We start from the raw sequence: 26954 nt of genomic DNA, 5'->3' as shown, positions 1-26954 counted from the left end.
AATACCACCTGAACACCGCAACCACCGCCAATTGACTCACTGCTAACCAACTACCACCACTTGAGCGCCATAAACCGATTCCGAAGATGGTTCTAAGGTTTTCGGTGACCTCAATAATTGGGGCCTTTACTAGAAAAAGGTTCCTAAAGGTCCAATACGAACTTACCAAGATGTTTGGGACGAAAATGTTGAGTTTTCAGGAAAAAAATTTAGTTTTCCGGCCAAAACCGTTTTTCCGGCAACCTGAAACTAACGACGTTAGGATTATGTTAGTCGCGGATCCTTAGGAACAAATACTTTAAAAGTTGGGACCATTAGTGGCCAATTCATAAGTTGAGACCAGCAGTGACCAAAAGGCAATAGTTGAGATCATTAAAAACAAATATACCTAAACTAAAAGTTTTGAGTGTTATCAGTCAACGGGTGAAAATTAACACGACGGACTAATTCTGACACTACTAAAAACATGAGGGACTAATTTTGACTAAAACAACACCAGAAATAATAATAACACACCCATAGCAGGTGAGTTTCGGTGGAGAGTTCCTTTGCTTTCTCTCTCTATAAATTACATCACTTTCTTCTCTGAAATGAAACCTATACATACACATATCCTGTATCTATCTATACACGCACAATCACACCCAAACCCCTAATCCAATTTCCCTTGAGACTGCTTCCTATTCCAACTATTTGACATTAAGTTTCTGGATCGGATCGGATCGGATGGACCCGAATTCATGGACCCGGTTATCCACTTCAATTTCTTCCTCTAGGCGGTACCAATCTCGATCAGGTTTGTAGGTTTTGTTGTAATTTGATAATTATTGAGTCAATTGTGAGGTTTTGAGGTGTTTGCCCAAAATGGTTTCTAGGGTTTTGAAAAGTTATGTGCTTTATTGTGTTTTATGGCAAGATTGTGATTGATGATGAATTTGAAGTTTGAATTTGTTAGATTATTCAACAATAAAAAAAAGTTTTGAAATTTGCAAATTTTATTGTTAGGGTAGATTATGAATTTTTTATGATACATCATATTATGTATCATGTGAGTCTATTAGTTGCTTAAAGAAAGCAGATGGTGTAATTGAAGCTTGAGATCTTCAATTTGAGTGTAAAATGTTCAACAGTAAGAACAAGTCTTGAATTTGAATATTTGATATGAATGTATTGACTATTGGTTTTCGTGCTTGTGGAATTAGTTTTGAATCTCTTGTTCATGTTTTTCAAACAGATCCGTTTCGTCTTGTTCATGTGATTGTACTAGGCTTTTGAGATAAGCATACTTTATTGCGTTTATAGGGAGATTACGATGATATCGTGGATGATGTGATTGTATTAGTTGCTTAAAGAACTTGGATGTTGAAAGTAAAGTTGAGATCTTTATTGTGTATTTGTGTTATATATTTCAAGAATAAGAACAAGTTTGAATTTGAGGTTAAATGAATTGAGTAATCCTGCTCATCTTCTTCACACTAGTTCAAGTCATACTATATCATTTCTGTATAAGTTCGTGTAGAAGTTTGGCTGCTTTATATCCTTAAAAGTATTATTTTTTCATTGATTTTGATGCTTGTAAAACTAGTTTTGAATCTCCTGTTCATGTTTCCAAACAGATCCATTTCATCTAGTGGAAGAAACTGATGGTGATGAGTCGAGGCCCGAGTACTTGTGCCCGTTCTGTGCAGAGGATTTTGACATTGTGGGTCTTTGTTGTCATATTGATGAAGAACATACTATTCAAGCAAAGAACGGGGTATGGTCGTCTTTTTTTCACTTTTATTATGAAATGCAAAGACTTTATTAATTTATGTGGTATTAAATGTTTTTATGTTGTAAATATAGGTATGCCCAATATGTGCAAAACGGGCTGGAGCCGGTTTGGTGAGCCATATTACTATGCAGCATGGAAACCTTCTTAAGATATCCTTTTATTAAACTCATTTCTTTACATCAAGTTGGATGCTTTTCTTGTAATTGCATAGTTTGCCATTAGGGTGATGTTATGTTCATATTGTGGGTCCCGTTTTTGTTGTTTCTTGACTAAACATCACGTTCAACGCAAGAGGAGGTTTCGCAGAGGTGGATCAAGCTCAACTTATTCGGTTTTAAAGAAAGAGTTGCGAGAAGGAAATTTACATTCGATTCTTGGTGGTTCGTCTTTCTTGGGCATGCCAGCTGTCAACACGGAGCCCGACCCATTGCTGTCTTCTTTCATGTACAATGATGTGGGCCCGTCACGAGATCAAACTCGTTCATCCGATGTAGAAATGTCGGTAGTTGAAAGCTCAAATAAAGATTTCTTGGCAAGGTAAGAGGGGAATTTTTTTTCTTTATTGCAATCTTTATCCTTTGCTAGCAAATAGCAATGTTTATAAGAGGTGCCAAGATGAGGTGTGTTTGGTAATCGTCAATGCCGGTTTTCTTTACAAAGTTTTAATTTCGCCCCCTATACTATTAATAATATATATCTTTAACCCATTTAATTTTATAATAATATGTTAATTTTCTAATAGCTTGTGCTTGTTAACTTTTTTTTTTATCTAAATACACAGTTATGTTAAATTTTCTTTATATTCTGATATAATTTTTGTTAAAAACCAAGTTGTATACAAAGTAAAATATTTGTTAAGTCTCGCGAACCAGGGGTCTGCATTTTCTACCAAGTACCGTTACCGAACGAATATCCATACCGAATAACATCAATGCCGATATTCATTGGTATCGCGAACTAGGGGTCTGCATTTGTGTTTACTAAATATATAATTTTTTTTCAGTAATTGTTTTAAAAGTGTTAATATTATATGTTATAATTACTATTACTTATCATTACTTGGTATATTGGTTTTTATTAATCCCAACTATCTTCTTTTGGTCGTTGCCGGTCCCAACTAATGAATTGGCTGCTGACAGTCCCATATTTTAAAGTACGGTCCGCGACTAACGGAATCCTAACGGTGTTACTTGTTGGTCGCCGGAAAAACGCTTTTGGCCTGAAAAGTCACATTTTTTTGCCAGAAAACTTAACTTGAAGACCACCTTGAACACCGCCACCGCCACCGCCACCAGCTGACTCACCACCAACCAACTATCACAACTTGAGCACCCCAACCTATTCGGACGTTGGTTCTAAGGTTCCGACGGCCTCAATAATTGGGGCTTTTACCAGAGAAGGATTCCTAAAGGTCCGATCCAAGGTTACAAAGATGTTTGGGACGAAAATGTTGACTTTTCTGGAAAAAAATGTAAGTTTTTAGGCCAAAAACGTTTTTCCGGCGACCTGCAACTAACGGCGTTAGGATTCTGTTAGTTGCGGACCGTTGGGAACAAATACGTTAAAAGAGAGGACCGTCAGCAACCAATTCGTTAGTTGGGACCCGGCAGCGACCAAAAGATGATAGTTGGGATTAATAAAAACCAATACACCTTATTACTATTATTGTTGTTATTATTTCATTATTATTATTATTATTATCATAGTATCCCATTAATGAAACTTAGACCACTTTTCCACAGCGATTTCAATTTTATCTTTTGGTTACATGCGGACGCTAATTATCATAATTTTTTCTAACTGTGAGAGCCCATCACATGGAGCTCAACGAGTACCCCACATATCAATGAGGCCATGTGTTACCTGATAATCTTATTTTGATTCGACTCATTTGTGATGAAAGTAATCCAAGTCAAACCAACTAAATTATTTTGTGATTTTATTCTTTTCTTGCATTAAAAGTTTGCACATTCTATTGTTATGGACCTTATGGTACTGTTTGAATGACATTTTAACTATAGCTTAAAATTGATATATATTTCAGGAGTGAGAAGCAGGTTAGTGGTGAAGATCAGGAAGAGAAGGCTAGGAGAAGTGAGTTTGTGCAAGGGCTGCTGATGTCATCTTTCCTAAATGATGAGTTATAAGCACCTACAAAAGCATCAAACCGTTACATAATAATAATAATAATAATAATATAATGTTGTCTGCTGTCAAGTTAAAAATCTGTAAGGGAAGAGAGGTGCTATGAGCTAAATTTCCAATAATCAAAGGAATGATGTCTTTTATTGTATTTAAAACTTATATTGTAGAATATATATATGCTTAATTGATGATAGATGATTGCAAACTTAGGATTTTAATTTAAGTTATTATAACACTTTCTTTTCTATTCTTTTATTTTAACTCGAGAATGTCCTTTAAATATATAATTTATTTTCATTTCTTCCCCTATCTAATCTTATTATTTTTTTCCTTGTATTTTAAACATGAGAATGCAATATTAGTGGTTGGAAGTCTTTTTTTCGAAATTTCATCCAAAGCTATAAAATCGTAGGTGAATCTTTGATCTAAGATCAAGATTCGGATACTTGGTGGATGAGTTGGTGAAATATATGGGAGAAATTTCTTTTATATACTCGCTCGGGGCATCCAAAATCATGGCGGGCCTGGAAGTGGGACCCAACTGTTGCGTTGTTGTCCCAAGCATTCGTTGTGTCAATTTGTCAAGAGATTTCTAGATGAGGGGACCAACAGTTGTTTATTTGCATCAACGATCTACATCGCTCCTATAACGTTCACATATTTATAACATTCTTGGTACTTGGTTGTTCTATACCTTTTTAAGGCGATTTCTAGATGCTCCCTAGTCCCTATAGGATTCTTTTGATCTTCACGAGTTGTGTTTTAAATTTCAAAAATTTTTAGGCGTAATGATCATTATTTTAGATGTGTCATTACAGTAAACCATGAGAATGAACAAATAAATAAAGCTAAGTTATATAAGTATTCAACGTGATAAAAGATATATGTTTGAAGTTTCTAATAATGTGACAGAAAAATGTTAATAACTCAATGACTTGTGTTGTGTTATTGATTTACCATCCGAAAAAATGCCTTTGAAATCAAGCCAAGACCAAATCAATATTTCAATTTGAGGTTCCTTGGTCTTAATGCAAACTCAAAAACTACTTATCACAGTAACATTGTCACAAGTGATTCATTATTAACTTATATATAATGTATCGTCTCACTTCATTATACCGGGGTGTTTGAGATTCCTTATTTTTGCCTCCTTATGACCTATAACTTACTAAAAAGTTAAAAAAGGTGTTTGGGATTGCTTAATGTGTGAATGAAAAAGTTTCATAAGTTACAAGGTTGTAACTTATGACTTATGGATAAGTCCTTATGACTTATAACTTATTGAAAAGTTAAAAAGGTGTTTGGGATTACTTAATGTGTGAGTGAAAAAGTTTCATAAGTTACAAGGTTGTAACTTATGACTTATGAATAAGTCATAAGGAGATTGTTTACTTGGCTTTTTTTGCTAGCTAAGTTCAATTTGGTGGGTCATGTGTTGTTTTAGTTATACAAAAACCAATCAAATTTGTTTAGACTCATCACCTCAACGCCCAGGATCAACAACACACAGATTTTTCAAAGACCGAGTTCTACCAACCGACGCTACCCCCATAACGCACATAACCGAAATCGCCTGAATTTGCATCGACTTACAAACTCAACGTCTGTCGCCCGGGACTTACAACACTTAGAGTTTACCACCGTCCGAGTTTTGCGTCGCTAAAACACTAGTTATATTCTATTTATTAACCGAAAATCCGAAATCTATATGGAGCGAATTGGCGAATTTACCTACAGCACTTAAAAGTAACAAAATATCATATTTTCCTAGCTATACTTGAGCATAGCACATTATGCATTAAAAACTAGAAAATACAATATTTTAAGATACATTTGTTTACACCTGCTAATAAACATAGTTTGTACAATAACTAAACCATATCAACAAAGTTCCATCACTAAAGAAAGGCCATCAAATTCATCATCAAGAAGCCCCAACATGGACTCTTCCAACTCATTTCCTCACCATTTTTTAACTTAAAAACAAAAAAGATTATGTCAATTTTACCTATCTGTTTTACCACCTACAATCCTCCTTTCATCTCCAGAAATCATGGTTCTTGAAGAACACAAAATCCGGATGGTACACGTTTAAATTCCGCAACCAGTTTTCAGTCGAGTTCATCAACGAGTTGACTTTTTCCGTTCCATGGACCCCGCTTTGTGTCCAGTCAGAACTCTTGAACTTGTAAGCAGCAAGTCCGAAAATTGGCAATGTGATCCCAACATCATCAACTTTGACTACAGTTGACCCATGATGAGGTGGCTTATCCCCTTCCATATCTGAACCACACAAAATCAAGAATCTTAGATACACACCAGCGAAAAGCAAATCATTGCACAGAAAAACCATGAACTTTAGGTCAACCGATCACAGACGACATAAAAAGGTATGAACTTTAGGTAAACCGACCATGCCTGCATAAAAACTTATGAACTTCAGGTAAACCGAGAACACAGCATACGCCACATGAAAAGGTGTGGGCTTTAGGACAACCAATGCAAAGGTGTGACCTTTAGGTCAACCGAGCACACCCGACATAAAAAAGGCATGAACTTCAGGTCAACCGAGCACCCCCGACATGAAAGGTACGAACTTTAGGTCAACCGAGCACACCCAACATGAAAAATGTGTTGTTAACTTTAGGACAACAGAGCACACCCGACATAAAAAATGTGTGACCCGTATGGCAATATATATAACTATATTAAAAGAAAGAAAAAGATAGATAAAGAGGGATACTTCTTAATGGTGTTGATAGAGAATGAAAAGTCAAGAAGCTAGCATCAAGATTCTGTAGAGACGGGCCAACGGGGATTCTGTATATGGGATACCTGCAAAGCACGCATATACCTTGGGTGGTTAAAATACAGGATAAAATCACAAAATTATAACCAACTAACCAAGTTCCAATATTGTTCCAATAAAGTCATTTACAGTGTATTCCAACTATAAAAACTGCTAAAGTCTCATTAGTATTCCATTGTTGTGAAATTTTTCATAATTGTTTAAACTGAATTGAGCTTTAAATGAAACACTTATATATTAATTTTTTTCCTTCAAAATTACCCCTCCTAGTTCAAGTTAAACTTGAAAAAAAAAAACAATCCGTAAGTAGTAACCAATGTTCATATCTGTTCCATTTAAGTCACTTAACTTTAAAAAAGATTTAACATTTAACATTTGTAGGGTCGGGGGAGGGTGTGATGAGGGCAAACCTTCCCACTATCCTAGGGAATAGAGAGGCGGCTCCCGCTAAGACCCCAGACTTGATTTAACATTTATATAAACAAAATCAAAACAATGGAACAATAGTGATACTTAAAGTGGTTTTTATAGGTAAAATAAAAGGTACCAAGTGATTTTAGTGAAACACAAACAAACTTGGTTACTTTAAAAAATAATCATGCTAAAAGGGTTACTTAAAAAAATAATCATACTTAAACTTACCAGGCAACAGAAACCCAACTTGATCGAGTAAGATCACAACTACGATACGTTTTCAGTTCTGGAAACTTCGAAGCAAGATCTGATATCTGTTAATGTTGATGACAACACACTAATCAGCAGGGTAAAAACATGCTGCAAATGTGTATATTTCAACCTTTCATGAAGAGGATACTTCATATTTGACAAATGAGTAGTTTTAAACCAAATTATGAACACTTCTAAGACTATCAACAAAACATCTACTTCATATTAAAAACCCTTCAATGTAATAACAATATAACAAATCTAGGGAATCCAAAATCGTAACTTTAAGAAAGGGACGGTATAAAATACACACACACTTGAACAAGTTACCTTGTCAGCTAAAGGTGCACGATGATACGGTAAAGCACGCTCAAAGTATTCAAATATTAAAAGCCCAGGAGGATTTCTAATCTCGCCTTCCTCTGTAACCTCATTTCCCACAAGCATGTCACCACTTCTAAGCTTGAGCTTATTAAAACTCTTGGTAACTGAACCGGCATTGTTCTCTTCAACTCGAGGCTCATAACTACCATCACTGCTTGTGGCTCTTGATGACCCAGAATCACTTTCCTCACCAGGCCTTCTGTTCAAAAATTGTAAGCAAACCAAATGTTTAGTGAACTGTTGGCGAGAAGTTAGCATATGTTCGTTTATTTAATAAACGAACGAACATGAAGAAATTTTGTTGTTCACTTGTTCTTTTAGTTAAATGAACGAACATGAAAACATGTCTCGTTTGTTCATTTATGTTGGTGAACGTTCGAACTTTTAAATTCGTTTATGACTTTATGTTCATTCGTTAATGTATTCATTTATATTTTTTAGGCTCGCTACAATTTAGTCTTGTTTTATTAACTTTTTAGTCACAACAAATTGTTGTTCACAATTACTTTTAATTGGTTTTAGCTCAGCTATGTTCATTCATCTATGTTTAGGTATGTTCATTTATGTCCCTTCGTTAATATATCCATTTAAATTCTTTAGGCACGTTACAATTTAGTCTTTTTCTGTTAAATTTTTAGGCACAACAACCTGTTGTTCACATTTTCTTTTAATTGACTTTAGCTCAGTTATGTCCGTTCATCTATGTCTAGTACTCTAGTTTGTTCGTCCATTTACATTCATGAACCGTTCATTTTACTGTTAACGAACGAACATAAACAAACACAAACGCATTCATTTTCTTAATGAACAAACACGAACAAAAGAACCATGTTTGTGTTTGTTTGGCTCGTTTGTTAGGGTTGGAGACTCGAACAAAGGGTATTAGGGCAGCCGGCCCTAATTAGGGTTAGCCGGCCCTAATGGGTCCCATCTTATTTGTTTGGGCCTAACTTGGAGAACAAGTTAGGAACCCTAGATTTAGTCTATATATACCCTAGTTGTAATTGTAATCTTGTGTGCCTTGAGCTTAATGAAATAACCTGGTTGCAGCCCGTGGACGTAGGTCCCCCACTGGGACCGAACCACGTAAAATTCTTGTGTCGTTTATTTTTCTATACCGCGTGTTTATATCGTTTGTGTGTGTGTGTGTTGATTCCGCTGCGCCGCTTTGTTCCTAACAAGTGGTATCAGAGCTTTGGCTCGTTGTTGCACACGGTATTGCACGGAAGAACGATTCGTAAAGGAGAAACCCTAGGTTGCGCAAAAAGGGAAAGAAAACAGGGCTGTTCGGGGCTGATTTGGAGTGAATTTGCAATTAGAGTTCCGGTTTTGGATCTCTTGAAGTTGCTGGTCTCACTCGGGTTTGCAGGTGAAGGTCGGGTCAGGTGTTTCGGGTTATGACATCGCGGGTATAAATGGTTTTGTTTATAGTACCAGGTTAATCTCTTTGAAGCCGCCGATTAGGGTTTGGTTATAAAACTCTTGGATTCGTCGAATAAAGGTTAGAGATTTAGTTAGTTTCTGTTGACTGTTTATTATCAACTGTTTGAGAACCGAGTTACGTGAAAATCAATATTTGGGTTTAGATTTGTCTGCGAAGTTTATTGTAGGAGCAAATCGGTCAGTTGACAATGTTCGGTAGAGAACATCCGTCAAGTTCTGGCTCGTACCATTGATGTGTTCACTGTTTCGATTTGTTTCCTGATTGCTATTGTTATAGCTGTAGACGGGATGGGTATGATCGAAGGTTTGACCGGTTTGGATTTCGGTTGGTTGGTTTTGTCAAAGGAACTTGGATGTGGTACTGTGGGATAAAACAGGTGAAAATGGAACTAGCAGGTTGGAATGCTTTGGGTTTTAAGTATTCTGATTCTGGTGTGCTGGTGACGACATAAGTGAAAAAAAGGGAAGTCAGGTTGAAAGGTTTATTCGGTTAGGATTAGCTGATCGGGTGTACAATCGCGGAATCCTTGGTACCGTTTTGCTTTCGGTAAAGCTCTACTGCTGTTAGTTATAACCGTTTGCCGGTTAGCTGGTCTGGAACTATGAAATTATTTCTTGTTCGGTGGTGATCAGCAGTTCGACATTTGAGGGGATCCGGGATCTTGTGCTGGGTGAACACGTTTACCGGGAAAAGTACGATCGGGGATAATCTCATGGAATGTTGGTTTTGGTAATGGGTTGGGATAACAGGGACAGTGGGAGCTGGGCATAGTTGACTTCGTGGAGCTGCATGGAGGTTCGTGACATTCTTTAGAGTCAATGTCAAAAGATAATGAATTCTGCTTCTGAGAATGTGTCTGGGTTGATGCATTGGGACTCAGTGAAGGCAGTGAGACTCTTGGGTTCGAGATTCTGGTATACTTCATTTCATGTTACCCACTGTAGTGAAGTATTGGTGAATCTTATTGAAGACTTTGGGAAGGTACAAGTTTATGTATCGCTGGAAGAAGGGAACCAACTTCCGAGTATTAAAGTCTTGGCTCGCTGCATCGGGTAGAGCTAAGTGGATTCATTTTGCAAGTGTGAATCCTGGAGCCACCGGGATGTAGCTGAGTGCATTCGGAGGTTTAAACTAGGTCAGGGGTTTTGGAACAGTGGGAGCACGAACCGTGTTCTAGGTACAGTTCAAAACACCGTTGGGTTTTGAATACCGGAATTCCGAATGGGAAAATCTCTCCTGGGTACTTGCAGGTTTTGGAGAGTGGTGTTTTCTCTGGGAGTCTCTGGAGCCGGTAGTTCGAATCAGTGGGAGCCGGTTGAGATTGAGGATGAGTCAATGGCGGGTTTTGCCATGGCTGGGTCATTGATGACTGTTGGGTTGGAGCTCAATGGAGCTTCAACTGGCTCTTCAGGTAATTGAGGAGCGGGCCGCTGCAACTAGGAGGATTAGATTGAAGTCTTAGCTTGTTTATGGGAACTGAGGCTTGGAGGACTTCTTTTATTTGAAATCATAGCTTGTTCTTGGGAGCTGGAGGCTTGGAGAACTTCTGACCGTGAAGTTTTAGCTTGTTCTTGGAACTGGAGGCTTGGAAGATTTCTGTTTTTAAGATTACTGGAGTTACAGGTATAGGGTTTGCTTGGATGGTGGATTGAGGATTGCTCGAGCCTCCAAGTGGGAGATTGTTAGGGTTGGAGACTCGAACAAAGGGTATTAGGGCAGCCGGCCCTAATTAGGGTTAGCCGGCCCTAATGGGTCCCATCTTATTTGTTTGGGCCTAACTTGGAGAACAAGTTAGGAACCCTAGATTTAGTCTATATATACCCTAGTTGTAATTGTAATCTTGTGTGCCTTGAGCTTAATGAAATAACCTGGTTGCAGCCCGTGGACGTAGGTCCCCCACTGGGACCGAACCACGTAAAATTCTTGTGTCGTTTATTTTTCTATACCGCGTGTTTATATCGTTTGTGTGTGTGTGTGTTGATTCCGCTGCGCCGCTTTGTTCCTAACATCGTTTATAGGCCTAATAAGAAATTAAACATACTATTAGCGAATAAATAACAAAAACGCTCACCTTACGGTGGCTACGGGTGTCGATGGATCAACATATAGTTGAATAGCCGACAAATACGGCACATAATATTGCACAACCGAATCACTTTCATTCAACACGAGAGGGACACCGGCTCCATACGCACTCCATTCCTTTAAAGATTCCCAAAGATCCCCAAGTATAAAGTATGGGTTGCAACCATTTTCTTGATTCCTCCATCCCTTCATGCTAGTCTACATATATCACATAAAAAACATGTCAAAAATCATATTTTTATTCATACCCCATTTAACAAACTTTAAGATAAGTTCATATCAATGCCCACATTAGCACATATAGTGTAAATTCAATGATCAATTATTATGCAAAATACAGTACAAAGAAGTATCAATCTTTAATAAGTTTTACAGCAACAAGTTCACATTTTTATCAAATGCCCAACAAAAGAACACCAAAGAATACTTAAAAATCAAGAAAAATGATGACTTTATACGAGCCTAAGCTCTAAAACACATTAAAGCAATAAACTTTAACATCAAGAAACCTTGCTTCGATAATAATAATAATAATAATACCTTGGGGAAATGCTGAGCTGCAACAACCGGAGTCGTGTGTTTCATGAACCGATCCAAATTAGTAGTGGGGTCATTAACCAAAGACTCGGATTTGTGTTGCTGCTTTTGTGGTTGTTGTACTTTCTGCTCCTCTTGTTGTACTTGCTTCTGCTGCTGATGATGCTGGTTGTACCTTCTCATCGCCGGTGGGCTGTAGAATCTGTCCTCTCTGACCCGGATCCGACCCGAATTCGACATCCCGGTTTCAAGATGAATAACCCAGATGGGGTATGATGATAATAATAATAATAATAATATGTATGTTGCAGATGAAAGGGTTATGGGTGATTATCAATTATGTGCATGAAATTGAATGATTGTGTTTGTGGGATTTGAATTGGGATTAAGGAGGAATTGGGGGTTGATCGGAGCTTTGTAAATAAATAAATAAAGATTGAATTTTTAGGGTTTTTGAGACACGAGAGAGAGAGAGAGAGAGAGAGAGAGAATTGGGTTATTGAAAGTTTTGACGAGTGGAAGACAGACGCAACGCAGGCAGGTTGGGGATTAAGATTAACCGACTAAAACTCAGGGTGTATGCAAATACTCATAGGGATCATCCGTACAAATAGATCAATGTTTTGTATGAAGAACAGAATGTGGTGAACCGACCTATCTTGTTTAGGAGGAAACTTATTACTGGAAAAACCGACTGGTCAACTCGGATGAAAATGTTTTAGGCAATATTCAAATTCAGGAACTCTCGTAAGGAAAGTTACGGGGCTATTACTAGACCAATTGGGCTTTGGTGATTGCCGATAATAGTTAACTTTTATTTTGGTTGAAATAGCAGTTTTACTCTGATTGAAAAGTAACTTTGTGTATATATAATACGATATTGTTATTAGATAATGCTACTCTGATAAATAATAGAAAATGTGATTTTAAAGTTGATAACTCAATAAGCTCGTAAGCTGAGGCAACGTTAGCAAGAACTAGCATGCGCGCTGTTAGGCTTTAAAGAGTAGTTAAAGCTAATAATAACTTTTTTTTCATAACTTACTTGGAAATCCTGCCACCTTTCTTGTGGATCATCCCATTCGCCACGACACTGGCTGGCTTAAAGTGGATTTGCGTTTTAGTGAAAACTGATCGAATATATGATTTTTCTCTCAAACTACATTATCGGTAGAATATTGGAATACCAATTAAAATATATAGTTAAAAACATCATTAGCACATGTGAAGCTAACGTGGGCCCAGTCAACACAACATAGTCTGCTAAGGTGGGGTAACATGGCTATTCAATTTGGGAAGCGCGGTGGCTTAAACACAAAAAAGACAGTCGTCGTTCTAAAAAATTATGTGACCGATAAAGAAAACTGGGCCTAAATGTATTCCAAAATTCAAAACTTCATTCCTCGTTTCAACCCATTGTGGTGCACTTCTCACTGCACCATTGTTTCATCGAGGCGTTGTAACTCGAGCCCACCTTTATAGCTGCCTTAGGTGATTTGTTTTTTCACGTGTCTAGATAACGCCTCTTGCACCCACTTTCGTGTGACTCAAAAGTCAATTCGCTATCCAATTTGATACTTCGCCCTCTTCCATGTTAAGTATATTGCTTATTTTGTGTTATTCAAAGTTATAAGAAACATTAGTGTTATATTACATGTATTCTTTTCGTTTTAAGGTACTTTTCTGTAAGGCCCCGAACCCGGTAGCCCTACTTTAGCGTCAGATTTACTCATAAACATAGTTCTTACAAATCAGAGTTCATTAAAACTTTCGCGGAATATAAAAACTTTCATGAAACGTTACAGCAATCCAAAACTTGCCTTAATTAAACATTCTTGTCTTTCAAAATAAACGTCAATTACATTAAAACATCTTGAGTCTTCAGATGCCAGTCTCCTATTCGCCCACCATATGCCCGCTCAAGCTAGTTGTCTCATTCTACTCACCTGCGTGCATACTAAAAGTCAGCTACGCTGAGTGAGTTATAGTTAATCGGACGCCATACAATACATACACATACACACATATCCGAAGATACATATCCATACCTAACTAGTTACCCTTCTGTTCTACATACATACTTACTACCATACATACATACATATCTACAATCACTAACCTCAGTCTACCGAGAGTACGTTCATAGTCCGCCGTCTATACCTATACTCAAGGTCGTGAACACGTAAAAGGTCCGCAGTCCTTACCTATGTTCACCATTTATGGTACGTGCAAGATCCGCAGTCCTTCCCTATACCATCCTACATCCACAACACGTAGAAGGTCCACAGTCCTTCCCTATGTTGCAACCTAAACCATAGCACGTACGAGGTCCGCAGTCCTCCCCTATGCTACCACAATACAAATACAGCACGTATAAGGTCCACAGTCCTTTCCTACGCCATCCTACATCCACAACACGTACAAGGTCCACAGTCCTTCCCTATGTTGCAACCTAAACCATAGCACGTACGAGGTCCGCAGTCCTCCCCTATGCTACCACAATACAAATACAGCACGTATAAGGTCCACAGTCCTTTCCTATGCTGATGCCTATCTATAATACGTATAAGGTCCGCAGTCCTTAACTACGTTGTCGTCTATTATCTGTAACACGTATAAGGCCCAACGTCCCTATCTACGTTTACATCTATCATCTACTTTACGTATAAGGCCCGCAGTCCTTAACTACGTTGTCGTCTATTATCTGTAACACGTATAAGGCCCACCGTCCCTATCTACGTTTACATCTATCATCTACATTACGTATAAGGCCCGCAGTCCTTAACTACGCCATCACCAGCCGAGTTTATGTCCGACAAAAGCTAAAGGGATTTGCCATCCTAACTTACTATGTCGAACGTAGAACTCACATACCATTCGTGTACCTGTATACACATACTTCACATATACAATAATTACATTATAGCATAAGAACACTCTAGGCGTTCTTTACATCATTCATTTAACAACCATACCCCTTGTCGATATGTGCAATATCCGAAGATTGTTCACGCCCCGACAAGTATTCATTTGTAATGTTCATACATCTTCGATATATAATATTCGTACATTTATTTTTAACCTGACAGTACGCGCAATATCCGAAGATCGTTCGCGTACCGACAAGCAATCATTCATATCCATCACATATATCACATATGGCATACACTTATCACTTAGGATAAATGTATTAACAACACATCGAGTATGCACACAGCCCCGAAAACATAACAAGGAATGGGGCTAGAAACTCACCTGAACTCTGCTTCTTCCTCCGATAGTTGTAAATCCCTTCTTTAACTGAGCTCGGCTGACTGTATAAGTTACACGTATCAATACTCGCCTGATTTAATCTGGTGGCCTAGTATTAGATTACTTTTACTTATCGTTTTAATTTATTTTCTAATCGAACTTGACTCGTTTATTTCACCCGACAAAATAATATAATAAATATTACTTTAGAAATTTCGGGATGTTACATTTTCATTTCGGGGCACATCTATTTATGATGGGTTTAAAACACAGAGGCCAGCGCACCTGCAGGCTTGTCAACAACTCATATGGTCCCACACTTTCACTATGTGCATAATGGATCTCACATATGGTTTAAATTCTTTTATTTTATGTGATACTACACGATCTAGGCCGTTTAAGGGTGACTTATTGATAATTTGATACTCGAGCTGCTTCACGTATTACTTCTAAGACAAATTATAACACCTTTCATTATTATTGGTGATGGATCCTCTATGCCAGTCACACATATGGGTAATAGCCTAATCCTTACTTCATGCCATCTTCCTCACCTTAAAAACACACTTGTTAACATCTTTAAAGAATATAATATTTATTAGACAATTCACAACCGATAATAAATATTCCTTTGAGTCTGACCCATAAAGTTTCTCCGTGGTCCATTGTGACAGTACTGGATATCTTTATCTGGTTCATTTACCTACTGCTATTGTTTCCTTTATCAAAGCTTTATACTTTGCATCAACGGTTGGGTCACCTCAGTTATGTTCTCAATTCTTTAGCATCGATGGGTCTTATATTGTGTATCAAAAGCAAACCTTCCTCGTCCTACCATGCATGTTAGTTATGCAGCATGTTACACTTCTCTTTTATCGCTCAAATTCCGTCGTTGAGCCCCCTTTTGATTTTACTAATTATGATTTATGGACAACATTTGTGGCTTGTATTGGTGCCTTGGTGGTATTAAATAGTACGCTATTTTTCTATATCACTTTTCCCATTTTCCTTAGGTTTATCATTTATGCAGAAAATTTTGCAACATCTCCAAACCTATACACTTTTATCACGCATATTTTCAAACTCAATTTAAACCTAAAAAAAATAATTGAAAGGTGATCATGCTAGAGAACTCAATAACACTGATCACTCTTCATCACATAAGACTACTACCTATATAATATATTGATCACTCTTTATTACGTTATTACATTAGTGATTAGACTATTGCCTATATAAATATATTATTTTTAGTTAAGACCAGATCGGTTCTTTAAATCAAAAGACATAATAATGTTATTCATAATATTTTAGCCCTTTGAACATCATGGAAATCACATTCCAAAGTCCAAACACATTATTATATATAACAATCACAAACTTTGGTATCGTTAAGTGTCAATTGGACCACTTGATGACACCGTATTGTTCCTTATTTTTTTTTAGTTTCGGAACCGTGACAAACATTACGGAAACTGAACAAATTTGCACAGACTCACTGCATTTTGCGAGACTCACCGCCTCAACTTCCGGGATCGGCAATGCTCGAATCTTCCCAACGCCAGAGTGTTACCGACTGACGCCACTCAATTGATCCACCTCAAATTTTATATGTTTTGCTTTATTTTTGGTTTTTGGTCCCGGTATCATAACGCACTTAACCGAAGCCGACCGAATTTACGTCGATTTACCGCCTCAACATCCAGGACCAACAATAACTAGGTTTATCATCGTCCCGATTTTACCAACCTACCTGACGCAACATGCCGGGTATAACACTAGTTCATCAACAAACCCAAATTTGAAAAGTCAAACTATCGTATCCTTTTCCGGTCAACTCTAGGGTACCATTAGCACGTCACCACCACATCGAAACGACGCCGTTCCACCCACTAAACATTAAACAGTATCACTTTCCCATTCTGTTCTCGGTTTACACTACCTGTCCAGTTGATTTATATACAACATCCCACCCCCTCGTCTCTTTCTATGTTCAAATCCGTTGACCCAAATCAAAACCTAAAATAAAAAATCTCAATTCTTCATAAATTGAATCGATTGCAAACTCATCTCGATTCAACACTTCAAGATCTGTTCGATTAACTCTCAGATCTCATCCTCTTTCAAAGGGTAAGCTTCTATTTTCCTAATTCATCTTCGATCTTCAAGAAATCTTGAATCTGATGATAAAAATCGAGTCTTTTTGATGTTTTTGTTTCTGGGTATGTTTAAAGATTGAATTTTTTACTCTCCTTTTATCTTGTTTTGTATGAATTATTGCAGATCTGGTTCAATTATAAGCAAAAAGTGAAAACCCATCAGTAAAAATCGAATCTTGAACATGTCTATTCTCTTGCCCAAAAGTGACTCTGTGCATATTAGAGAGGTCTGGAATGATAATCTTGTGGAGGAGTTTGCTTTGATCAGAGAAATTGTGGATAAATATCCTTATATTGCAATGGATACCGAGTTCCCAGGTGTCGTTCTTCGTCCGCTGGCGCAATTCAAGAATATTAATGACTATAACTATGTGACTTTGAAGGATAATGTTGATATGTTGAAGTTGATCCAGTTGGGTCTTACTTTCTCTGATGAGAATGGGAATTTGCCCACTTGTGGCACCGATAAGCCATGCATTTGGCAGTTTAACTTTCGCGAGTTTAACGTTAACGAGGATATCTTTGCGAATGATTCGATCGAGATGTTGAAACAGTGTGGGATTGATTTCAAGAAGAATAGTGAGATGGGTATTGATGCGAAGCGATTTGGGGAGCTTTTGATGTCATCTGGTGTGGTGTTGAATGATAATATTTGTTGGGTTACGTTTCACAGCGGGTATGATTTTGGGTACTTGCTTAAGTTGTTGACGTGTAAAGAATTGCCTAAATCTCAAACCGGGTTCTTTGATCTAATCAAGATTTACTTTCCGGTTATTTATGATATCAAGCATTTGATGAGGTTTTGTAATCATCTTCATGGGGGGTTGAACAAGCTTGCAGAGATCTTGGAAGTCGAAAGGATTGGTGTTTGTCATCAAGCGGGATCGGATAGTTTGCTTACTTCTCATGCGTTTAAGAAGCTGAAAGAAGGTTACTTTAATGGGAATACTGAGAAGTATGCGGGTGTGTTGTATGGTTTAGGGGTTGAAGATGGTGAAAAATAAGTAGGGAATGCGATTTGTGAGATTAAGGGTGTTTGTGATTTAGTATGGGTTCGTGTTTAAATGTTGTGTACACAAATGGCACAAGAGTTGTTGCCTGTTTGATGGTCTTTTTTTTCGGATCGTTTTTATATAACCAAATGCCTCAAGGTGTTGTAGTTTGGAGTACTGTAAATTATTACAGTTAGTGTTTTAAATAACAATTTTAACTTTTTATTTTGTTCTGGTTCTTGCTTGTTGCTTCTCTTATGATGTTGGTTTTGTTAATGTGATCATATTCATTATTGACAGATTTGATGTGAAATTCTTGATAAAGTAGCAAGCTTGTGATGGTGGAAATTGGTTAGGCTAGGTTGATGGTGGAAGTAACCGGGTTTAAAATGTTGTAACTAACCCGTTTAACAAATGGATTGAGTATGGGTTGACCTGTTTAATTACAGTTGTGTTTAAGTTGACCTTTTTAACTAATATGTTTATAATACTACTTGTCAACACATCTAAAACGTTTAAAATACAAGTTAACTGAATCGTGTTTGGTTACACAATTCTAAGTTTTTGTGTGTTACGGTTAATATTTTTTACATGAATAAATAAATTGATCGTGTCTGGTTTGAACAGTTCAAACCGTCAATATAGAATCATAGAGAGTGGTTGGTGCAGTGGTTTTGGTAAGTAATTGCAGTGGGGACTATAACATGGACATAAACATGGAGTTTATGGAGGCAATGGTGGAACCATGGTTATGATGAAGATTGCAGTGGTGGGTGCTAACGCGTCGTATTTATGGCAATGGTGAAGTATTTATGGCAATGGTGAAGTATTTATGGCAATGGTGATTGACATTGGTGAATGATGGTGATATGTAAAACATGGTTATGATATGGTGAATTGGTGATAGAGGGGGCTAACAGAAGAGCTAGAAAATCATATGTGTGATATTGATAATAAACATTATTAAACACAAATAAATGTTAAATGATTAATGGTACTCATTAAGATGTAAAGATAACATGTTTGATCAACAATGTTTGAATTAGTAAGGGAGTCCTTAGTTTATCAAGCAATGTCAGAATTTTAAAGTTCATTATACACAAGTTTATATCCTTCTCAAAATTTGTTAATACACTTATACTACCATATCTTTTTAACATAAAAAAAACATTTATAATCATTAAATTATGCAAGTAAGAAACACTCTTAAATAAAAAAAACATAATAGTCGTATTTTAAAGTGTAGTTGACATGATTGACATATATAAAATTTTGAATCCTTTGACTAAGTATACTTCATATTATTTTTTCAACTATCAATACAATTACAACTGGTCTTCTGGTCTATGACATAAGGATGATGGTTAACGCTTGGGATTTTAAAGTCTCATCGTTGACGGTGCTGTTGGGTAAATCAGAGGTCTAGAATGTCAAAATCAGTATGAATGGTTGACATCATTTTAAAATGACTCACTCATATATTGGAGTTAGTTCTGAATTTTGTTAAAAACAAAAGCTCAACGCAATTGTTTGTTGAAAAAAAAAAGAAGATACACGAGGACTATGTATGAATAGTTAAAAGGTATATTGGTTTTTGTTATTCTCAACTATCGTCTTTTGGTCAATACCGATCTAAACTAACGAATTGGCTGCTGACAGTCCCAACTTTTAACGTATTTATTCCTAACGGTCTGCGACTAACAGAATCCTAACGTCGTTAGTTTCAGGTCGCGGGAAAAACATTTTTGGCCGGAAAATTCAAATCTTTTCCCCCCAAAATCAACATTTTCGTCCAAACATCTTGGTAACTTTGTATCGGACATTTAGTAACCTTTTTCTAGTAAAAGCCCCCCTTATTGAGGTCGTCGGAAACCCTAGAACTATCGTCGGAATCGGGTGATGGTGCTCAAGTGGTGGTGGTTGCGGTGTTCAGTGGTGTTTTCTGGCAACAAATTTGACTTTTCCGGCCAAAAACGTTTTACCGACGACCTGAAACTAACGGCGTTAGGATTCTGTTAGTCACGGACCATTAGGAAAAAATACATTAAAGTTGGAACCGTCAGTAGTCAATTTATTAGTTGGGAACTTCATTCATCAAAATTCGTTGAGAATAACAAAAAATATTAAAATATTTAACTTGACAAACAATGCAATTTGTGAAGAAAGAAGAAATGAAATGAAATGAAATGAAATAGTTGTTTCCTTCGTCTTCAAGCGTCCCCTGTGATTCCAATTCGATTCAAACCCAATCAATTCAATTCAATTCAATTCAATTCAATTGATCTCCCATGGATCCTCCAAGTTCTTGGGACTCCTTGCGAAAACAGGTTTATTCTTTTCTATTAATCAATCCTTAATCCACACTTATCATTGTCTATTTTAATCGTTCAATTTTCACCCAATTATCTTTCATTTCATATAATTGACGTCATACCGCCATCATTTTACATTCAATTTTAGGTTTTGCTTGCCAAGGAACAAATTAGGGTTTTATAGACGCCGATTAGTGGATGTGGAACACAATTTTAACAACTTAGGGTTTTATTATGATATTATATCTACCTGTTGAATCTCACAGTTTGTCATTTATATGAATATGATGAATATGAACAATGTCATGTATGAGTTAACATTTTGTGTATCTTTGTCTGTAGGCAAGGAATCTTGAAGCAGAGTTGGATGATCAGATGCATATGTATCGGAAACTGGTGTCTACGAAAGTTGATGACGGTAATAACGATAGTAACCTCGGAACGAACATAGACCAGCTGCTTAAAAAGTTGCATCAAGTCATTTCGCAAATGCAAGCTTGGGTGTCGTCCGGTGGGTCAGAAATATTTTCTCATACGCTGACACGTCATCAGGAAATTCATCATGATCTTACTCAGGTACTTATATTTCTTTACGCCATTCATACTATAGAACTGCTTCGTATGCAACTGTTAATAAAGGTAGGTTGTGTTATTGTAGGAGTTCAATCGGCTTCGTTCTAGCCTTAGAGCTAAACGAGAGCACGCATCGCTGCTTGAAGATTTCAGGGAATTGGACAGAGCAAGATTAGATATAGAAGAGGGAAGTGGGTCGCAGGAGCAGTCTCTTCTTAAGGAGCGTGCCACTCTCATGAGAAGTACAGGACAGGTGCTTATCTTATATCTTTGGTGATCATGATTACTTTATGATTTATAATAGCTTATGTTTATTTTGTCTTCAAATAGTTAGTAGTTTTGGTTTTAGGATTAAATTATTGGTTTTAGATGAAGTTAGATTAGGAATAAGTCAGGTTATAATACTATTGACATTTTCTGTAGCAAATACTAACCTTTAAACAACATTCTTGGCTACAAAAATTACATAACAAAATACGAAATCCAACTTAAAAGTTGTCAGCAAACTCCCAAGTTGCATTAGCCAACAGAACATACCTCCATTGAACCAGCAGCTTGACAGCAGCCCGTTTTCCTTGTTTAACCAACTTCCGGTCTAAAATTGCCAATGGAACAACTTCACTGCTCACAGGAGCTAGTATAGAAGTCACCTGATCAAGAGGTCCATAATCTAATTTTAATAAAGAAGCTTGAAATGTGGGATGAACCTGTGACTCCGGAGGAATATCCAGTCTATAAGCAGCGTTACCAATTTTCTCTAAAAATCAACAAACCTCTTTAGCAGCTCCTTTCCAAATTCAGATACAACATCTTCTTTAGACGCTGTAATGTGGGATGGAACCAGATACCCACAATAGCTGATGAATGACAATTTGCTAATGTCATTCCTTAGCTGCCATTTGGCATTCTTCACTTGTTGAACTTGCTTTAGCTTTAGAGATTAGAGAAATAGCTAATAGTTTGAAGTTTAGCATCTGCCTGCCAAGTTGCTTTAATCCTTTTCAATAACAGAGGAGTAATGATAACAGTGACATATACCCTTGTACCCTTGACAAGGCATCTGCTACTAAATTGTCTACTCCTTGTTTATAAACGATCACATTACTGTTGCCCATCAACTTTGCTAACTAAGTTTGTTGCTCCAGAAGGTGCTTAAACTTCTCTGATCAGTCCAAAGAACCAAGTGTTTCATAATCAAATAATGATGCCCATAACTCTTTTTTCATTAACAGAAAGTGCCTGTCACATAACTGTTGCCCATCAACTTCGCTTACCAAGTTTGTTGCTCCAGAAGGTGCTTAAACTTCTCTGATCAGTCCAAATAACCAAGTGTTTCATAATCAAATAATGATGCCCATAACTCTTTTTTCATAAACAGGAATTGCCTGTTGTTTGATTTGAGAGTTCCTTGTTTATAAAAGCCGCTGAACGGTGGTCCTGCAAAAGGACGACCCTAACCCATTAGACGAAGCATTCGTTTCCACCACTAAAGTTTTTAAGAAATCAGGTAAAGCGAGCACAGATTGTCTTGAACTAAGCCTTTATTTATTTATCAGCTGTACACAAGGTTACTTCATTTGTTCCAGCCCCTTTAAGTTCAAACTTCAAACACTTGGTTATTCATCTTGAACAGCATGATTAACTTGGCAAAGTTACAAACTATATCAATAAGTGGTTGTAACCATTGTATCCTGAGGACCATGTCTGCCTTGAACCAGGTCTCCTGAATCAGCCATTGTAAATCGGTACATATTTTTAGACATGGTAGTTGTCTGCCATAGGTTATTGTCACCGTCATTGCACTAATATCTTGAAGTGAACATTGCAATGTCAGCGCTTAATGCTCATCAATGAAATTGTGAGTTGGACTGGAGTCTATTAAGATGTGCAACTGCCTAGTTCCTATCGTTTCTATTATTTTACATTGTCTAGGTTGTGTATTTGACCTGATGCCCATCGATTGTGGTGGAAGTCCCATTCGATACAAAGGCGAAGGGTGTCTGAGTTTACCATTCAAAAAAGTGAAACTAAGGGAATATTACAATATCTGGTTACATATTATCTGATTTGTCTCTGTTTGTGTAACACTTATAATCTTTTTTGTTAGGTAAACGATTTGGTTCAGTTGCAGAAACCAGTCATGGCACCGATGTGGATTATAGATGAATTGTGTGATTAAATAATCAAATGTTTAAGAGTAAAAACATTTATATTATATTATATTATTATCAGTTGTATCTATTATTCTTATTAGTGTTATCAAAAACAATAATTAATTAAACATTTAAGTTCAAACTGGCCACCACCGCTGATCTTCAGCAACGTCTTCCTTTCTCCCTATCTCCCCCCCCCCCCCCCTCTCTCTCTTAAACGAGACCCAATCTCTGAAAATGTGATTTAGGCTTTTCTGGTATCGAGTGTGGTTGTATAAATTATGTTTGCTTAATTGCGTGTGTTGGGCTTTTGGGTTTGAAGTTAGGATTTCTTGATTATAATGCTAGTTATCTGGAAGTTGAGGTTTTACGAGTTGATGCATTGTTGGATTGCTGACCTAAACTTACATTTGGTTTGATCTCAAACCAAACACACCCTAAGATTCGATTATTTATACGTGGTGCTGGTGGTGGTTGAAAGTAAGGGCTGGTGCTGGGAACACCAAGATCTTCAAGAACAATGGCGGTGGTTGAAAAAGGGGGGGGGGGGGTGGGGATGGCAGTTAAATCTGGGTTGAAATTGTCACAAAGAACCTAACCACTTGCAATGAATTTACCAATTGCCTATTAACATTTCATATGATAAGTTTATAACATAACCTCATTGTTTTGTCCAAAAATTCCATGTATATGCAGATGGACGGTGTAATATCACAAGCACAAGACACCCTCGGTTCACTTGTGTTTCAACGCTTGACATTTAGAAGCGTTAATTCAAAACTTAGCAATGTTAGCAGTCGCCTACCAACTGTAAGTATCACATGTTTAAAACATTGTTTTCTTCTTAATATTGGCACCAAAATCAACTAGCATTTTTATATGCCGGTTTAATCCGTTACAGGTGAATAGCATTATTTCAGCGATAAACAAAAAGAAGTCTATGGACACCATAATTCTTTCTCTAGTTGCCTCGGTTTGCACATTTTTAATTCTGATTTACTGGCTCACAAAATAGCAAATGGTCATCGGTAGTTGGGGCTTTGAGGTACCCAGCATTTTTTTTTTATTTGTAATCAATTGATTGTAAAAGTGGACTTTTTAGCTTGTTTTTGTATAGAATCACAAACATTTTTTTTACCTTTTTTGCAAAATACAAAGTTTGGTAAGTGTTTTTTTACAAGTGTGGGGTAATTTATACTTATTTGTTTTTATATTTTCAACTTTATTTGTGAAAAAGTCCAGGTTTAACTTGTGAAACTGATGATGTGACACCTATTCCGTTTAGTTTTTTTTTTGTGATTGTATTACATGATGCGATTATATGTTAACGTATGATGTAATACAAGAAAGGTCGCCTTGTAGTTGTATCTGAAATAGAATCAATAATTTGGAGGATTTATCTCTTATATTAATCAAGCCACCCCATAATCAGTTTTGCATGTTTGAAAACGCTTCTTGGTTGCAATATACCTTAATGAGAACATTTTCTGTAACAAGTATATCTGATATGGGTGGGTGTTATCGTTTGGTTCGGTCAGTTTTGATTATAATTTTGGGCTGAACGGCTAATTGCAGTTTTGGGAAAGCGGCCAGGTTGGGTACGGTTTGACGGCCTTGTTTTGTCGGTTTGAATTTTTTTTTATCACAGTCATAAGTCATTGACTTATTTTTATTTTTGATATGATGCATATCCAAAAATTAAAATATAAAAATAACAAGTATCAAACGGCAGGCTTATTTTGGTTTGGGTGGCTTTGTTGGTTTCAACGATTTTTGAACACCCGATTCATTAACACTATTGTTACGGTGTGAGTGTTTTCTTTAGCTGCAATGAATGTTTTTGTTTTGAATGCTAATTGGCATGCTTGGTTGTATATCGGAAATGATTATGTGTAGATGTTACTATACTTTCTTGGCCTTTAATCATTGAAGATGTATCTGCACTCATTGAAAGTCTTTTTACTAACATCTTCCTCAAGATGTAGTTCTAGCTTTTATAGTGCTCAATGCAAAACCTCGGAACACATACGAATTGCCCATAAAGTCTATCTTTTTTTTTACCCTTTTAGTAAAGTTACATGCTAAGCTAGAAAACCCCAACTAATCAGAATATAACAAGTCTAAAATGTAATACTTTTGGAGTCATTTCCTACATACTTATATCAGTATGGACAAATGGCATCATTTGTTTGGTTTCTTTTTAGTCATGTAGTTGAGAATTGATCTTAAAACATGATTTACATGTAAAACTTTAAAACGTGCGATTTTCTGTTGGTCATGTTTAGATTGAAGTGTTAACTTTTACTAAAGAAAGCATTTTTCGAATTTTAGTAAAAGAAGTGCAGGTAACTTTATTCACCTTTGTTTGGTGATATTTCATTGCTTTAAGGCTAAAGTGGGTACTTGGGTTGGTGTAATATGTCTTATGTTTTGTTTTTGGAAACAATGGGGGCTTGTTTTTTTGGACAAACAAATCTTGTAAAGAGATTTGATCCACTTTTTGATTAGATTAGACTTCCATTAAATTATGTGGAATCATATGCTATGTTTAGTAACTACTCCCCCTCTTGTCCCCTTCCTTTCAAATCATATTATTTAATAATTTCTTTTCATATGCAATAAATATCTAAGCTATAAATAATTAACTTTTTATAAGTTTCGAGTTATTGCCTTGATTTTGTTAAAACAAAAAATTATATCAAGAACTTTTATATATGTATAAAAAATAGCAACATATTTGAATAATACTTAATAAATATATATTTTCTTTTATTTCTTAAGTTTTACGTAATGTTAAAAGTACGAACATGTTTACCTGTAATTCAACATTTATGACTTTCTTTTACTAGAAATTATAGTATATATATACCAAAAATTTTTGGATTGACCAAAACTAAAAACTTACATTGTAACAAAGGAATCAAGAAAATAAAAACTATACATGTTATTCCACTTACGGTCTAATTGTTGATTCTATTTTTGACCTAAATAAAACTCAGTGTTTTTATGTAGACAATAATATTGTGAACGGTTGCTAGATTTTTGGTGAAAATATTATTTTTTCGAGCCTTTCAAATGCACCAACATACCACCCTTTACATTTCCATTTTTAATTTCTTTTTCTTGCAACCCAAAAGAGTACTATGGTAAACGAAGATGTATCTAAGTGAGTAAGCTAAAATAGGTTGTATCTTGCACCATTGACAAGGTGTTGTCCAAACCATACTTGCGATTTCACAAGAGACGAGTAGGTGATCGGCCGTTTCATCAAATGAACTACCTAAGGAGCAAAGACTTGAACGTTTCTCTTCTATAAAGCTACTCAAGTTTGTATTTTTTCAGAAACCTCCCGCCAATCAAAAATATTTAATTTAATCGACACCCAATTATTCCGTTCATAATGAAAATCCCCCAAGATGCAATTTTTGTTTGGTCTTTTAGAAATGAAGACTGAGTTTAAAATATGTTGACATTTAATCTATTCATGAGTCTCCTCTTCTGATGAAGGAATCCGCAGCCAACTCAGATTCTAAATCTGAGTCGCCAACATTTGTATATGTTGTTTCCAACTTTTGATCATAATGTTTACGCTCAAGTAAATAGATTAAATTTCTTATTTATTTTTGACTAAATTGCTTAGTCCTTTTTGGTGAATTGATTGTTTCTTCT

At 36.5% G+C, this 26954-nt stretch overlaps 4 protein-coding genes across 5 annotated transcripts; 3 read left to right on the top strand and 1 right to left on the bottom strand.

The window, feature by feature from the left end:
* Positions 1-657: 657 nt before the first annotated feature.
* Positions 658-4104, top strand: LOC143542606 (protein DEHYDRATION-INDUCED 19 homolog 4-like). The gene is made up of 5 exons (XM_077035160.1): positions 658-796; positions 1617-1756; positions 1846-1923; positions 2055-2311; positions 3819-4104. Exons 1-5 carry the CDS (start codon positions 727-729, stop codon positions 3919-3921), a joined length of 648 nt encoding a protein of 215 aa, XP_076891275.1. The 5' UTR covers positions 658-726; the 3' UTR covers positions 3922-4104.
* A 1593-nt stretch (positions 4105-5697) lies between these two features.
* Positions 5698-12084, bottom strand: LOC143542604 (uncharacterized). Of its 2 annotated transcripts, none has more exons than XM_077035158.1 (6): positions 11848-12084; positions 11294-11505; positions 7725-7977; positions 7371-7456; positions 6663-6754; positions 5698-6202 (listed from the first exon to the last, which is right to left on the bottom strand). In XM_077035158.1, exons 1-6 carry the CDS (start codon positions 12082-12084, stop codon positions 5958-5960), a joined length of 1125 nt encoding a protein of 374 aa, XP_076891273.1. In that variant the 3' UTR covers positions 5698-5957. The 2 variants fall into 2 exon arrangements, with proteins under 2 accessions (XP_076891273.1, XP_076891274.1); XM_077035159.1 differs by having other exon boundaries at positions 7725-7974.
* Positions 12085-17195: 5111 nt separating this feature from the next.
* On the top strand, positions 17196-18414 carry LOC143542603 (putative CCR4-associated factor 1 homolog 10). Its single transcript, XM_077035157.1, has 2 exons — positions 17196-17226; positions 17380-18414. Exon 2 carries the CDS (start codon positions 17438-17440, stop codon positions 18257-18259), a length of 822 nt encoding a protein of 273 aa, XP_076891272.1. The 5' UTR covers positions 17196-17226; positions 17380-17437; the 3' UTR covers positions 18260-18414.
* Positions 18415-20515: 2101 nt separating this feature from the next.
* Positions 20516-24396, top strand: LOC143542602 (Golgi SNAP receptor complex member 1-1-like). The gene is made up of 5 exons (XM_077035156.1): positions 20516-20574; positions 20902-21135; positions 21218-21385; positions 23982-24095; positions 24187-24396. The coding sequence occupies exons 1-5, from the start codon at positions 20536-20538 to the stop codon at positions 24298-24300; spliced, it is 669 nt and encodes a 222-aa protein (XP_076891271.1). The 5' UTR covers positions 20516-20535; the 3' UTR covers positions 24301-24396.
* The last annotated feature ends 2558 nt before the right edge of the window (positions 24397-26954 follow it).

The sequence above is a fragment of the Bidens hawaiensis genome, unplaced genomic scaffold (assembly GCF_021521415.1).
Source record: "Bidens hawaiensis isolate Kalapana, Puna unplaced genomic scaffold, B.hawaiensis_p1.1 tig00012940_1, whole genome shotgun sequence".
Lineage (NCBI taxonomy): Eukaryota > Viridiplantae > Streptophyta > Magnoliopsida > Asterales > Asteraceae > Bidens > Bidens hawaiensis.
This window is presented reverse-complemented; position numbering and strand designations above follow the sequence as displayed.